At 39.5% G+C, this 16,493-nt stretch overlaps 1 protein-coding gene across 1 annotated transcript in view; it reads left to right on the plus strand.

Moving 5' to 3' along the window:
• TRPC5 (transient receptor potential cation channel subfamily C member 5) overlaps window positions 1-16,493 on the plus strand; it is a 227,887-nt gene that overhangs the window by 93,274 nt on the left and 118,120 nt on the right. The window contains exon 2 of the mRNA XM_031446350.2: window positions 15,121-15,519. Coding sequence (XP_031302210.2) covers window positions 15,142-15,519 — 378 coding nt within the window. The 5' untranslated portion in view covers window positions 15,121-15,141. The remainder of the gene's footprint in view (window positions 1-15,120; window positions 15,520-16,493) is intronic.

Raw genomic sequence — 16,493 nt, forward strand, 5'->3', positions numbered from 1 at the left:
GGCAACTATAACCTGAGGCAATCTTAGAGGCAGAAGGTTCTGAAAAAAAAAAAAAGCCAAAGTTTTCAGCCAAGAAGAACACAGTTCAGATCTGCATTTGATGCTGAGAGCAAGGTATGGATAGGATGGGTAGCTGGGAGAACAGACAGCATGAGAGAACAGGGCTTAAATTAAGCCAAGAGATGAAAAATTTACTGAGCAGAGCTTTTGCATGTGTTAGTATGCCCCTTTATTCACATGGTGGTCAGAGCATATTGAGGTAATGGACGCAAATGCTTAAAGAATTTAGATTAAATTTATAGCAATATTTTATAGGGTTCACAGAGAGCATCCTGACTCCAGGGGATCTGCTGTCCAGATCTGAGGAGCACTAAGGTTAAGTTGTGGATGACAAAGCCATAGGGGATCATTAATAGGCAAAAGAGATACTCTGGTAATACTCTTACTTCTTGGAAGGGGCACAATGGAGGAACACCCTCTTCTAACAACATACTCTTTGGAATCTCTATTAGAGGAAAGATTTTGGGCTGGTTCCCCTTATGATGGGGATCACGAGGATTCATTAGGATAGCTCTGAGCAGTATGACTGCTATTTCTGGGAATCAGCACTCAAGAGGCTTTGGGCACAGACTGCAGAAAATCATACCAACCCCATCTTTGGGTTCTATTCTATTCTACCTTAGGTGTACAGGCATATAATGTTGAACTGACCTCAGTGTCAAAGGGAGAGGTGATTCAATCTGGATTATCTAGTTTATTTCATCTATAAAAACAGCCCAAGCCAGTAACTTTCTCAAACTTTGTTTCTTTTAGCCTGAATCATCCCGTTAGCCTGTCTTTATGGAGTAAACACATGGCTAACTGATAAATGTGTCCCTTGCTTGGTGCTATATCTAACCTGGTGGTCTCTAAGTATCATAAATGTTGCTAATACTATGTAAACACTTATTGTTTTAATAAATAGTTGATTTATGGCTGGCATTGATCTTAGCAATCAACTTTTTTATCTCCATCATTTCACAAAAAGGGAAAGAGACACAAAGAAGAATTGTTCACGCTCATACTTCAAATTAATGGAAGAACTGAGACTAGAATCCAGATCTCCTAATTCCCAGGACACTATTCTTTAAACTGCACCATTGTACACATAGAGGTATGTATCATTATTTCCAGTTAAGTCCCCTGACAAATTTTTATTTTGTTTTGAAACCATACTACTGTAAAATTTCAAGTCCTAATCTTGTATGTTGGGAAAGGCATGAACTTTGCAGGAAATATGTTCTGTACAAAAGTAAAGCCCTCTCAGTAACAAGGGTGACCTGGTTTGACAGATCCCAATACACAAAAAAGAGAGTTACAAAACAGCCACACTGAAGGAGATTGCATTATAAGGGAATACTCAGCAGAACTTCTTGAATGCATTTAAGCATTTAAGATCATTACTTGGCAGAACCCTCTGGGAGAGAGAAACAAAGTTAAAATGTTAAGAGCCAGTGCCAGGCGAAGACCAAGAAGAAGGTAAAATAAGCATCTTCGAAGTAAAATGGAAGTCATGAAGAAACAGGATCTGTTTGATAGAAACTCAGTTTACTGTGAAAATATCAGGGTCCTGGTAACCAGCCTCGTGAAGAGCCTTTCTCAGTCGCACAGATAGCAGCACTACCACTTTTCTAGTCACTCAGGCTGAAACTTGGATATCATCTTAAGTTTCTTTCTATACCTCCCCTCCTATAGTCTATCCATTACTGAGTACTGTTTTTTCCTCCCCTTGAAATAACTCTAAAATTTTTCTCTTCTCCATTTAACTGCCAGCAATCTACATGGAACTCCATTATCTGGTGGAGAGTCCCATTCTTTCCTACTCTGATTTACCATTTGTACATCCATAGAAGTCACCTTATAACATACAGCTTTCTTGATCACATTCCGTTTAAGAGCCTAGAGTGACTCCCCATGCCTATAAGATCAAGCCCTAGCTTCTCAACCAGATATTCAGTATCCTCCAACAACCAGGCCCAGCTTACCTACTCCTACATACTTCTTTCTCTTCCCAAATACCACCATACCTAAGACAGTGCCAACCCCACATTTGGCTTCCATCCCCACTCCATATATAACAGAGGTGTTCTCCCAACTCCCACATCTGCCTATCTAAATCCTCCCCAGCCTTCAAGATCCATCTCAGGTTCTACCTCTCCTACACGCTTTTCCTAGCCACCTGGCACTAATTCCAGCTAATCTTGACCTTTACAATTTTAGTTAGTGCCAGCTATACTCAAGTCACTGATCTCCTTGCTTCTTTAAGATAGAAAAAACTAACAGGTAAAATTTGAGCCCATTTAATAGTCCTGCTCTGAAACACAGAGATGGACAAATGTTTATATAGCTCTTCATGTCTGTTACTATTGAGAGTGCCAAACCATCAGTTGAAGGGTTCCCCAAACTTCTTCCTCCCAAGATGAAGTAACATCTGTTGAAACATCCAAAATGGACTTCATTCATGACACATTACCCACTTGTTACAATGTGTGAGAATCTTAGAATATCTGAGAGGGACGGGGATTTGGGCCATCAATTATACATTATACATAAGAAAATTGAGGTCCATTTCTGTTTCCAGGGCTCTCTGATGTTTTCTTCCCCTTTAGAAAGCCACTGCTGATAAATTAATAAAACAATTTTAGAAAGAAGTTCAGCACTATGTATCTTTTAAAATGCTCCTGGTTTTTGACCCAATAATTTGACTTCTGAGAAGCTGAGCAAGTAACCTTGAATATACATAAAAATCTTTATGTACAAAAACGTCTATCACGGCTTTATTTGTAACAGTGGAGATAAATGGAACAAAGCCTAAATATTCCCAAACTGGAGACTAGTTAAGGACATTATGGTATACCTGATCTGACCCAATGAAGATTAAACAATTAACATGCTATTTTAACATATGATGGTATGAAACATAATACTGTCTCAATCTCACCTAGCACAGCCACTTCCCCACAAGGGAAAATGATGGCAGGAAGGGCAGGAAATTTAAAAAGTGTTATTACAGATAATGATGTGTGGGAATTCTTACAAAATATTAACCAAAGAAAACTAGAAAGAAAATGTTTATACAGGATGAACTCATTTAAAACGCATGGGCAGGGGGGAAAGACTGCATATTTTTTCTTTATTTTAAGACACATTGTTTTTTTTATGAAATTTCATGATTTGCTGGTTTAAATAAACTTTTTCAATTTTTATTTTAAAACATTTCAGCCACATAGAAGAATTCCTGTGTACTCTTTACCCAGATTCCCTAATTGTTAGCATTAAAAAAAACCTTAAAGTCCCTCTTCCCCATTTAAGGAGGGTTTGACCAATAAGCTCCTGTGTGAACATTGCCACTTAGATTCCAACGTGAAGAGGTAACAGAAAGAGGATAGACGCTCATTTCTCATGGCCAACGGGCCTATGGGATCTGAGATAAAAGCCAACCCCAAGACTAATAATCAGATGCAAGACTTTTAACCAATTATACTGCTTATTATTTGCTATAATCAATGTCATCCCATTCTGACTTCCCCTTGACTACTTCAAGGAACATCATGCGGACAACATGATAATGAGTGTTGAGCAACATATTTAAACTCCTCCATGCAGCTGAGTGACTTAAGGGAAACAAATATATATTTTTTACTCATGTCTTCACTCTAGAGAAAATGAGAAGCATTGATTTATTCCAGCTGCCAGCAGTTCTACATAACTTGCCTGGACTTCAAAGTGAAGTGGATAAAGAGTTGAAGACCTTACAAAAAATAAAAACACCATGGGTTCATAGCCATGAAAATGCATTATGCAAATGAAAGTACCCATATTTTAACATAGATACTGTATATTTCTGCTCTGAATTTGGAAGAATTCTCCATATTACAGGCATTTTACAAGTGGAAGAGAGATTTGGGTCATCCAGCACTACCCAATAGAACTTTCTGTAATGATGCAAATGTTCTGTATCTGTGCTGTCCAGTATGGTAGCCACGAATCATCTGTGGTTATCACATGCTTGAAATGTGCCTAGTGCAATTGCAGAACTGAATCTTTGCTTCATTTTAATTCATCTAAATTTAAAGAGCCACATGTGGCTAGTGGCTAATGTACTGGACAGTGGAGACTTAGACCTTTCATCACTCTAAGTAGTTCCCCTGATCTCTTTGCACTCTCCCTGATAATCACATCCACTCCTAACAGCTCTAATTATCACTTATAATGATGGTACTCAATCTTGGCTGCATGTTACATTCACCTAGGGAGCGATTTTTAAATGTCAATGTGCTTGTGGGGAGGGGAGGTTCTGTGAGCCAAGCATGAGTAGTTTTTAAAAGCTCCTCAGGTGATTCTAATGTGCAGCCAGGGTTGAGAACCTTTGATCAATATGCAGATAACTCCCAATTCTATATCACAAGATCTCTAAGCTACACTCCACATGCTGACTGGATCTCTCCTTCCTGACATCAAAAAATAAATAAATAAATAAAAATAAAAAACCCCTCAAACACCAGCATATCAAAATGGGGCATCATTATCTCCATTGCCCTCACCCAAATCCTTCAAACTATAATTACTGGATTTACTTCTGCCATTTTGCTATTTGTTTTCCATATGTCATATATTTTTTGTTCCTCAATTCCTTCATTATGGCCTTCTCTTGTGTTTTATTTTTTGTAGTGTATCACTTTGATTCATTTCTCATTTCTTTATTCTATATATGTTTTTCTAGGTATTTTCTCAATGGTTACCCTGGGGATTACAATTAACATCTTCAGTGTATAGCAAACTATTTTGAATTAATAATAACTTAGATTTAATAGTATAAAAATTATTTTCCTATGTAGCTCCATCTTTCCCCCTCTATGTTGTTATTGTCACAACTTACATCACTGTATATTCTGTGCTCATTAACACAGAATTATCATTTTTGTTCTGTGCATTTATCTTTTAAGTCACACAGAAAAAAATAAAACTTACAAACCAAAAGTACAATAATACTGGCTTTTATATTTAGCTATGTAGTTACCTTTACCAGTGTTCTTTATTTCTTCATATGAGTTTGAATTACTGTCTAGCCTGAAGGACACCCTTTAGCATTTCTTGTAGGGTAGGTTTACTGGCAATGAATTCCCTCAGCATCTGTTTACCTGGGAATGTCTTAAGTTCACCTTCATTTTTAAATAGTAGTTTTGCAGGCTATAGAATTATGATTGAGAGATTTTTTTTTCTTTCAATACTTTAAATATATCACCCCACTGCCTTCTGACCTCCATGGTTTCTGAAATGAAATTAGCTGTTAATTTTTATTGAGGAGCCCTTGTCTGTGACAAGTTCCTTGTCTCACTGCTTTCTAGATTCACTCTTTGTCTTTTGACAGTTTGATTATAATGTGTCTTGGTGTGCAATCTCTTTGAGTTTAGACTTCTTGGAGTTTGTTGACCTTCTTGGATATGTAGATTCACGTATTTCCTCAAATTTTGAAAGTATTTGTCCATAGTTTCCTCAAATATACTTTCTACCACTTTCTCTTTCTCCTCTCCTTCTGAGACTCCCATTATACATCTGTTGGTACACTTGACAGTGTCTCACATACCTCTGATGTGCTATTCATTTCTCTTCATTCTTTCTTATTTTCTGCTCCTCAGACTGAATAATTTCAATTTACTTACCCAGTTTTACTGATTCTTTCTTCTACCTGCTCAAATGTGCTGTTCAGCATTTGGCAAACACTGGGGGTGGCTGCTCCAACTCTAAGAAAATTCCAAGGTGGATAAAACAAAGGCAATCCTTGGAGCTGATTCCTCTTTTTCATACAGCAATTTGATGCATATGTATTCACCAGTCAAAACATACAATCACAGTTCTTTGAGGACAAAATCTATATTGTCCACCTCATAGCACCAGTAAGCCTCACTAAGAGTATGAGTCACTCACTGCCCCCATGGCTATCTCGAGGCTAAGAAGTGGAGGATAGTAAGCAGTTCAGTAAAAATGCCACAAAACTCTCTTACCAAAATTTAGTAGCTTCTTTCTTCATTACTCTGATTATTGTCAGTTTTTATTAGATTCCAGAGTTCAGAAAAAGTTGATTCTGATTGGTTTTGCTAGGTTAATCATTGCATTAGTGGAGAGATGGGTTTTTGAAGTTCCCTACTCTGCCAATTTTTAAAATGTCCTTTTTTCCTTAATCAAAATTTTTGTGGAAAGTTTTTACACATTTACCCTTTCATTTAACTTTGTTTGCCTAGGTCCATATAAAACTCAAATGGGATACTTTTTGTAATTTATATCTTGATTTGAGAAGAAATATTTTTATTAGGTTGAGGCTTTCTATTCAGCAACATAGTGTACTTCCTTATTCTCTTTAGTCTTTTATCCTCTTTAACAACTTATTTTACATGGATCCTGTTCCTTTCAAGGTAAATGTATTCCTGGGTATCTTCAGATGTTGTCATTATTGTGAATTGAATTTTTTTCTTTTTAATTTCTGAGTGATGATTATTACTGATATAAATTGTTAAGCTATTGACAGTTGTATATTTTTCCTTGCATTCTGTTACTTTACCAAAGTCTCTTGTTAGTTCTAATAAATTTTCTTAGCTTCTTGGGTGTTCTATCATACAATTCTATTATCTGCATATAAAGGTAATTTTGTCTCTTCTGTTAAATATTTATAGCATTTTCATGTCCTCTTATTACATTAGTCAGAACCTTAAAATTGAATAACGGTGCTGATAATGGCATTCCTGTCTTGTTCTCGATTTTAATGGCAATGGGTCCAGTGTTTCACAATTTATTATAATATTTATTCTTGATTTGAGGTAAATAGTCTTTTGTGTAGAGGTATTTCACTTCTGTTCAAATTTTACTTAGTTTTTTAAAGAAATAGGTGATGAGTTACATTCCAATAATTTTTTTCTTCTATTTATATAATCATGTTTTCTTTCAAGTGGCTGACTTATTTATTAATTGTATTGAAAATTTCCTCATATTGAACCTTATTCTTAGGACAAGTTCCACTTGGTCATAATGTATTATTATTCAAATTCATTTCTGGTTTTCACTTGCTAATATTTTATTTAGAATTTTTAGAATCATTTTCATGGTTGAAATTAGTCTATAGTTTTTATTTTGGAATCTCATTATCAGGTTTTAGAATTAAGATTATGCTAGCTCTACAGAATTAATTGAGGAGTGTTCCTTCTCTTTCTATAATATGAAAATAGTTTTAATATCAAGATAACCATTTGCATTTTTAAGTTCTATATACAACTGTGAAACCACTTGAGCTGAATGACTTTTAATTGGTAGATATTTCAAACTATTTTAATTTCCTCTATGATTATTAATCGGCCAAGTTTTCTATTTGTTTGTGGTTTAATTTGGTAATTTTCCAGAAAATGCTATCACTTAGGATGTCTTCAGCTTCCTGTAACAGAAAAGTATGCTTAAAAGTGGGTTAACAAAATGAGTTTTCATCTCACACCACTGGAAGTCTAGAGGTTGAGCAGCTCCCAGATTGGTTAATTCAATGGCTCAAATACATCATAAAGGACGTAATTTATGCCTTCTTTAACAAGGAGGCTGCAACTTTTAGGTTGGCTCTCTTCATAGTCCCAAGATGGCTACCAAAGTCTTTGGTATCACATGCAGATGACAACATTCAGAGGAAAAATTTGGAAATACATCTTTTCTTACATCTCTTTTTAAGAACAAAGACACTTGTCCCAGAAGCCCTCTAGCACATCTCATTGGCCAGAACTGCATCACATGCTCAAATCTAGGTCAATCACAACCCAAAGAAATGGAATTACCAATGTTAACTTAGTCTGAGACTAATTAAGATTCTTCCTTGAGGTGAAGGAGGGGCTTCTTGCCTTAGCACATGGCTGCATAGAGGGAGGAGGTTAAATACACAAGCAAAATCAGAGTGCTACTGATAGAACATTCCCCATCTCTATCCCCACTACAATTTCATGCAGTAATTTAATACATATCTATTGAGAGCCTACTATGTGCCAGGCTCTGGGTACAGAGTAGTAAACATGACAGATAGGGTTCTTGCTATTATGGAGTTTACATTTTATTTGGGAGAGCTAGATGTTAAAATAATAAATAAAAATATGATCATTTCAAATAATGATAAGCTTTTCAAGAAAATCAAGTCAGAATCATGAGACAGAGGGTGACATGAAGGGGGTTGCTCCACTAGAAAAGGTGGTCTTGGGAGGCTTAGTGAGGAAATGACATCTGATCTGAAATCTTCATGGTAAGAAGGAAACTGAAGATCTAGTAGAAGAAGATTATGGACAGTGAACCACATGTACAAAGTTCCCAAGGTGGCCACACGCGTGAGAGGTTTGAAGAACAGAAAGAAAGCCAATGTTCTCTTAAAATACCATTGTGTTTTATATACCTACACCTGACCACCTGCTGTGTCCATCTAGAATGACCACTCTACACTGCTGTCCAACAAACTCTTACCAACCCTTTAAGACATATCTCAAATATTACTTTCTCTTCAATTACCTCCTCAGGTAGAGTTGAACACTTCCTCCTTTGTTTCCCTACTATATATTAGAATCCTTATCACACTGTAGTGTATTTACCTTATTTTCATTTTTCTGTCTCCCTCTAGACTTGGAAATGTTTGAAGGCAAGGGCTAAGTCATTTATATATACATATACATATATATTTGTATTCCCTCCTGCTAAGTGTTCTGGGCATGACAAATACTGGGTGTATAACCAGTATCAAATTGAAACATGGACTATCTACTATTCTTAGCACTATTGTAGGCATTATTGAGCATACAAAAGAATCTACCTTCATTGAAGAAGTTCAGAATGTAGACTCTAGAAGCTTGGCTCTAATCCCATTCCCACCACTTACTAGCTACTAGCTATGTGAACTTAAGCAAATTACTTAACCTCTCCGTGTCTCAGGCTCCTTATCTGTGAGGTAGGAGATAATGGAAACTGTCTGAAAATAAGGAATAATTTAAATAATGCATGTGAAGCATTTAGCACACAGTATCTGGCCAATGATAAGTGCTTAATGTTAATTTATTATTATTTATAAATTAATAAAATTATTGGATTGATGAGATTTGTACAAATGAAAAACATAATACTGCAAATACACCACTACATAGGATGGTCCTAAAGTGCCTTCTGAAACAAGATGTTGTGGTGTCTTGACCTCAGCAAAGCATTGCTGAATGAGAAATGAAGAAAAAAAAAAGCCACAGTCTAATCTGTGTTGGCCTGACCATTCTAGAGAACTGTGTCCATTTCTGAGCAGCATAGAAAAACCAAGTATGGTATAAATAGAAGCAGACCACTAAGATGCTCAACATTCTAGACACGAGGAGACTCCTCAGCAGAGAGAGACATAAGAGCTGAAATCAAACATGCGAAGGCTTGTCATGTAGAAGAAAGGAGGGCTTTGCTCCATGCTGCTCTAGAGAGCAGAACTGGGGCCATGGAATAGAATTTGTAGCCAGGTGATTTCAGCTGAATATAGAGAAGCAGTTGCTGAAGGTCAGCGCTCACCATGAAGGTGAGAAAGTGTTGAGTTTCTCATCAGTGGAGGTGCTCATTAACTGAACAATCACTTATCAAGGATGTTGTCAAGGGGGCTTTTTCACTGGACAGGGGATTATTCTAGATGACCTTCGAGGTCTCTTGCAGGAGGCTCAAGATTTGGACCTTTCCCTTCCTGGGGAAGACTAGTGTTACTACATTAAAATTAGGAAGTTCTCAAAGTGGTCCTCTTAAAGGAGTCAAAATGTTCTCAGAATCTACACACACAGGCACACACACACAAGCTTCCTCTGCCCAGCCCACTTCCGTGCCTATCTACATGAAATTTCCACTTTAGTCTCTCCTTGGATTGGGCATTCAAGGTTCCTGTTCAAATGTCACTTTTTCCTAGATGAGATATGGCTTTAAGACACTCAGTTGTTATCATCAGCTATCACAGTGCCTGGTACACATTCACTGAATGTGCTTATAATCCACCATTCACACTTGAGATTGTACAAGTTTATCAGATTAAATCCACTTTCCTTAACGGGATCTGAAGAGATGGACAAGTACACAGATAAGCTTGGATAAGGGTGAGAGATCACAAGGGTTTCACCATTCAATTTCAATCTTCATGGCACAGAGAGCAAGCCACACACAGATACCATGCCCCTCCAAAGGCACTATTATTTTTTACTTAGGTGGAAAGCCAGGCTTTCCTCCTCACAAAGTCCTGAGCTGGGTAATGATCTGGGCTGGGATTTGGCTAGACCACTTTGTGTCCTGGCCTTCTGCCCAGCCCATTGATTCAGCTCTTTAAGTCTCATCATTTAAACCCACAAATGTCACAGATCCCATTAGACAAACTCCTCTGGCTAGCAGCACAGAAAAGCGGGAACATGATAAGCCCCCTGAGGCAGCCTGTTAGACCATTCCTAATCTTTCATGCTTGGGGGACTACACTGGGAGTGGGGTTCACTTGTAGAATGGCATGCAGTGCTGGCTGCTTTCATCTCATTTAGTTAAGAATGCACCTCAAGGCTGGCGCATAATGATGGGAAGGCCAACCTCACCTCCTGGCTTAGGTTAATGGCAGCTGAATGCAATCTGCCAAGTATAAAGGTAAAGGGTGATGGAAAGGAACCTTCCCAATAATACATCTTCAAGAGATGCCAGAAACTCCATCATGAATTACTTATTCCCAGGATAATGGCAAAGTAGAACTAACAGCAACCATGTGAAGAAAGGATTGGTCTCAGAGCTTGGAGCTAAAGCTGTGAAGGTCAAATGGCACCAACTGTGGGGACTGGCAGGGGACAGGACACTAGGCAAGTCGTTAGACATACATATAAGCCTCCATGTAAACAGACAACATGGGGAACCCATTTTACATCACTCTCAGTGTGTAGTGTAGAGGTGGGTATGGATACATAAAAGAGATTTCCAAGGCTGACACCAGGCCTCTCCTTTCCCCTCCATCACATCTTCCATGTCCTTCTAAACATACATCTCTTTACTCCCAAGACCACAGCCACTTTCCCAATCAAGGAATCCACGTTAAGGTGTTACTAGCTGTTGGCCATGTGATTTATTATTCCTTCCAGGGGTAGTTATAGAGATGTAGTGCCTTAAAGCAAAGAAGTGACTCTCTAATAGTACAATCTCAGGCAAACCTCTGGTAGAGATATTTTTTTCTCTCTACAGGCGAGTACCATGAGGCTTCTCATAACACAGCCCACTGGAAACGCAACAGACTGGATTAATTTCAAATGCAGGAGATAAAAAGTAACCTTAGATGCTGAAGTGACTTTATATCACCCAATTATACTTACTTCAAGTCTCAAATTTGCTGTGATTTTTACTGTCTTCTGTCTTTGCTACTATAACCCACACATCCGGCACATGGTGAGAGCTCAGTGAATGGTCCTGCTTGCTGCTTTCATCATTGTTACTATTAGAAGCAGGTAGTAGTATTAGTGCTGCCCCAGTACTTGGCACAGTGCCTGAGACAAATTATCCAAAACTATAATAATTATTGTATTGCACCAGCTCCTGGCATAGTGTCCAGCACACAATAGGGCACCAATTGAGTTAGTTCCCTTTGTTCTCACCCTCCCCTGAGATACATTTGTCTTCAGATAACCCCCCAGCCGTACCTTGAGAAAGTGGGCACAGACCTTCCTGGAGCAATACTGCTTAGCCCAGCACCACCAATGACACCATCTGAAAAGATATCTAGCCTTTTCTTCCATGGTAGCCCCTTAAGGGGCAAATGGGCAGCAAGGGTTTAAGATCATTTTTAGATATGGAAACTGAGGGTTTGGGCTATTGCTTTGTAATTTTAGTTTCCCTCTAATACCTGTATCCCATTATAGCCTAAAAACTATGCCCCCCAGCACTGTCTCCCAACTAGACTATGATCAATCTCACCATCTTTGTTCTTGCACTGTGCAGTACCTGAACTACCCTCCCATTTTCACACTAAATTCATCCTCCAAGGACTGGTTAAGAGCTACCTTCTCCATGAAACCTTCCCTGAGTCTTCCAGCCTCACAGAGCCCTTTCTGAAATCCCAAAGCATCCAATCAGTACCACATAATTTAGCACTTCATTCTGTGACTGCCAACCTCCTCAGCTAGACTGTATTTACTCATTAAATATCGATTTGCTGAGCACTCATCACATTCCAGACCCTGTGTAAGTGCTAAGAAGGCAGGAATCAAGGTACTCCTACCCGAATGGCAGGAAGACAAACATGCAGTTGAATGACATTGGAGAAATGTGGTCTAAGTGCCAGTGGGGAACTCAGAGGGAGATTGGCTAACTTTCTAAGGGTGTTAGAGGAAGGCTTCACACAGAATGGGACCTATGAGCAACGTGCTGAAGTGGAGAGGAGTTTGTTAAGTGGAGGAAATTGGATGAAGCCATGCGCAAACGGCAACTCAGAGAACACAGCTCAGTGTGGCTAGAACTTAGGGTGAGATGGAGAGAGATGAGAAAATATCATAGAAGGTTTAGTCATTCATTCATCAAATATATATCGAGCATCCAGAGTGTGCCAGGAAATTGACTAGGTGCCAGTGCTAGGAAAACAGGGCAGATGCAACCCCTGCACTTCAGGTTTAAAGCGAATTGGCCAGAACAGACGATTACCCAGGAAGACAGAGAAATATGTAACTAGAAATTCTGGTGAGCATTAGGAAGGAAGAGGAAAGGATACAATGGAGAGAAGAATATGAAGAAACTACTTTATAGAGGATGGTTAGTGAGGACTTCTCTGAAGAGGTGACAATTTATTGAGGTTTAAAAGATGAAAAGAGCTGGAGAAGTGTTCCAGGAGGTGATCAAATGTCTTGAAGTGGGGGTAAGCTTGGCATGTTGGAAGGATCAAAAGAAGCTCGACAGGGCTAAAGAATAGTAGATGAGGGTGAGAGAGTGGTTTAAGGTGATGGAGAGGTGAACACAAGCCAAGATCAAGTAGATTTCAGAAAGAAGTATTGACTTCATCACAAGATTATCAGGAAACTAATCAAGAAGAGTGAAATGGGATTAGATTTGTGTTTCACAGGATAACTTGGGGGTGATGTGGAAGACAATCTGCAGGGGGAGACAATAAAGTCAGGATGATTAATTATAAGGATGTGGAACAGTCCAGGTGAGAGATGATGAAGGCAGCGAACTTTTCTTTCTTCTGTTCCAAAAGTGACTAGCATGGTGATAGGCACACTGAAGGCCTCCACTGTGTGCATATTGATTACTTAAATACATACAAACTGAATTGGGCTATTGAGTCTCTTTTCAGGAGATCACAGTATCTCTTCTTTCTCCTCTCTTTTTTCTTTATAATGGAGACAGGGCGTCATTCGGCAATTAGCATTATTAAAGTCATTTGCTGTTTAGTGACAAATGCTTTCCCTAAATGCCACTTTCCTTTAGTCACTGCTGAGTTACTTGAAAGTAGCACAAGAAAATATCAGCGCTTCTCAAGACAGCCAAGCAGCACCCTGCTTTCCTAAGATTTGGACGTGGAGAGAAATTTGTCATTTGGGCCTGTTCAGGGCAAGAGGCAACACTAAACTTCAAATACTAACTTCCCAGAAAATCACAAGCACATGAATTGCAAATGCCACTTGGTATAATATATGCATCTCACTCTGCCAAAGCAGAGATGTAATTACCTGGAAGAGTAAGGCAAATGTTTATGGAAGCTTCATGTCTTCATCTCCTCTTATATCTAGGAGATGAGACAAGAGGCTCTTTATCACATTTCCATTTCTTTTTGCTGGTGAAACAGTTCAGTAATGAAAGACACTCAAATGGGTTCATTCAAACTCAGCCTCCAGAGGGTCCTGGAGGTCGCAGGTGTGGGAGGGAAAGGGGAGTCAATCACCTAATGGGTCTGCACCTCATCTTCTCCCCTGGGGAGGATAACCATTCCTATCTCACTGGGCTAGTACAAGGAGTCAACGAGGAATGTTCATGAATCTAATCTGTAAACAATGGCAAGAGCTCTATACTGTGATTCATTCTACACAATTAAAGGCAAAGACTGATTGTCTTTTATTCTTGGTCTCCCAAAGAAAGTTAAACATATTATAGGAACTCAATAATAGGTTTTGCTTTGAAATCACTTCTATTAAAATCTGGGCTTTAGATGTATGGCCTATAAAACAGATCATTCACTTCTCAGAATTGAATCAAAGAGATTCTCAGATCTGTCAGGTCTTTCATTTGGTGGAGGAAAAAAATCATGAGTGAATATAAGAGGAGGTACCTGGCTTTAGTCTGTTGGACTCAATACCCCCTCCCCAGTGAGGGTTTCAGTTAGTCCTAAAACAAGCTTTCATTCCAGGATCTGCATCTGGGGAAGCTGCAAATGCAATCCTACCAATTAGCACAGGGCCCCCAGCCCAGGGTCCAAAGGAAATTGGCCAAAGATGAGCTCCAACTTTGCATCATCAATCAGAAGTATTATCAAGCATATTTTCAGATGGCAGAAGGGAAGGAGGAAACTAACTAGTGCCATGTCTCAAGAGGTTTACTCTGTGCCAGTTGCTTTGATCAGTTATAATCTCATTCAACTTTCACAAGAGCTTTATGAGGTAGGAATTAGTCTTTAGCACAGGGCCCAGTACACAGTAAGCAGTCACTAAATCATTACTGCTATTAATGTTATTAATATTGATAAACTTAATAACAATAAACTGAAGCACAGTAGGCTTGAGTAACTTCTTGAAGGTCACAAAGCTGGTAAAGCCAAGATTTGAAGCCAGGTCTTTCTGACCCCAAAGTTCTGGGCTTTTTCTGCTATACCCCTTTGCAAAAGGAGAAAGATTGGGTCTTTAAAATAGCTTAGGATTTGGGGGAGGGTAATAGTTCAATGGTAGAGTGCCTGCTTAGCATGCAAGAGGTCCTGGGTTCAATCCCCAGTACCTCCATTTAAAAAAAAAACTTGGAAAAAAGAACAGTTTAGGATTTTCCAAGTTGCTCCAAAACTGGCCACTTGAGACCTTCAGGTATCTAAGAATACTTTTGGTCTCCCCCTCTCTCCTCATTCAGGTTTCTAAATTGCTATAAACCATGGCCCAATTGTACTACAAAAAGGTCAACTACTCACCATACAGAGATCGCATCCCCCTGCAAATCGTGAGGGCTGAAACGGAGCTGTCTGCCGAGGAGAAAGCTTTCCTCAATGCTGTGGAGAAGGGGGACTACGCCACCGTGAAGCAGGCCCTACAAGAGGCCGAGATCTACTACAATGTCAACATCAACTGCATGGATCCACTGGGCCGGAGCGCCCTGCTCATTGCCATTGAGAATGAGAACTTGGAGATCATGGAACTACTCCTGAACCACAGCGTGTATGTAGGCGATGCATTGCTCTACGCCATCCGCAAGGAAGTGGTAGGCGCTGTGGAGCTTCTGCTCAGCTACAGGCGGCCCAGTGGAGAGAAGCAGGTAAGGAGTCCCTGCACCCTGGGAAATAGCCAGGGACAACAGAGCACCAAGTCAGAAGGCTTGAAATGGAGGAAGGTTAGGTAGGCTGGAGTTGAGAGGCCCTATCATGGCAATGCTCTGCTCTCAAAAAATAGCATCAGTAATCTCAGGCAGCATCCTAGAGCTGGCCTGCATGGCCCACACTGAGTTTTACCCATTTGCCTTTTCCTTATTAGTATTTGCCTATATAAATTTAATACTTAACAAGTCAAAAGTGTGATCTCTGTTTCCAGAATATGCAAGCTCTTTCTACCCTCCCTAACCCCTGCTCTATATCTTCATTTCCTTCCTCTTCTCAAAGGTTACATTCTAGAGAAGGAGAAACCAAACACAGGCCTGAGATTTCTCCTTCTCACCAGCTCTCTCGAAGGACAGGAGGCCTTCAAACTTGAGGGCCACAGTGCAGATGCAGATGGATACAGGGACTTCCATATTTCTCCAGTTCTGGTCATGTGACTGCATTCCACCCCTAGATGTTTGGGTTTTTGTCTCTGTGATTCTCCTACCCTCCAAGGCACCTAGGTTTAATACTCTGGAGTCATCTTTCAGTCCTTTCTCTCCCTTGTCTCCATGTTCAAGCTCTAAGCCCTGTGACTTCTTCCTTCTCAAAATCTGTTACATCCTTTCTTTCCTCTCTAGCCCAGCTCCCATCACTCCACCTCTGGTTCTCATCACCTCTCTCCTAGATGAGTGATTCTCCAAGTGTGGTTCCTGGACCAGAAGCATGAGCATCACTAGGGGAACTTATTAAAAAATGCAAGTGCAAAAGTCTCAGGCCCCAGCACACACTGACTGAATCAGGCACTCTGAGGCTGGGGCCCTGCAAGCTGTGTCTTAGCAAGCCCTCCAGGGAAGTCTGATGCCCACTCAGATTTCAGAATCACTATCCTAGACTAACATGAAAAATTCTGTCTCAACTCCCTGCCTCTAGCCTC

The sequence above is a fragment of the Camelus dromedarius genome, chromosome X, assembly GCF_036321535.1.
Source record: "Camelus dromedarius isolate mCamDro1 chromosome X, mCamDro1.pat, whole genome shotgun sequence".
NCBI classification, from domain to species: domain Eukaryota; kingdom Metazoa; phylum Chordata; class Mammalia; order Artiodactyla; family Camelidae; genus Camelus; species Camelus dromedarius.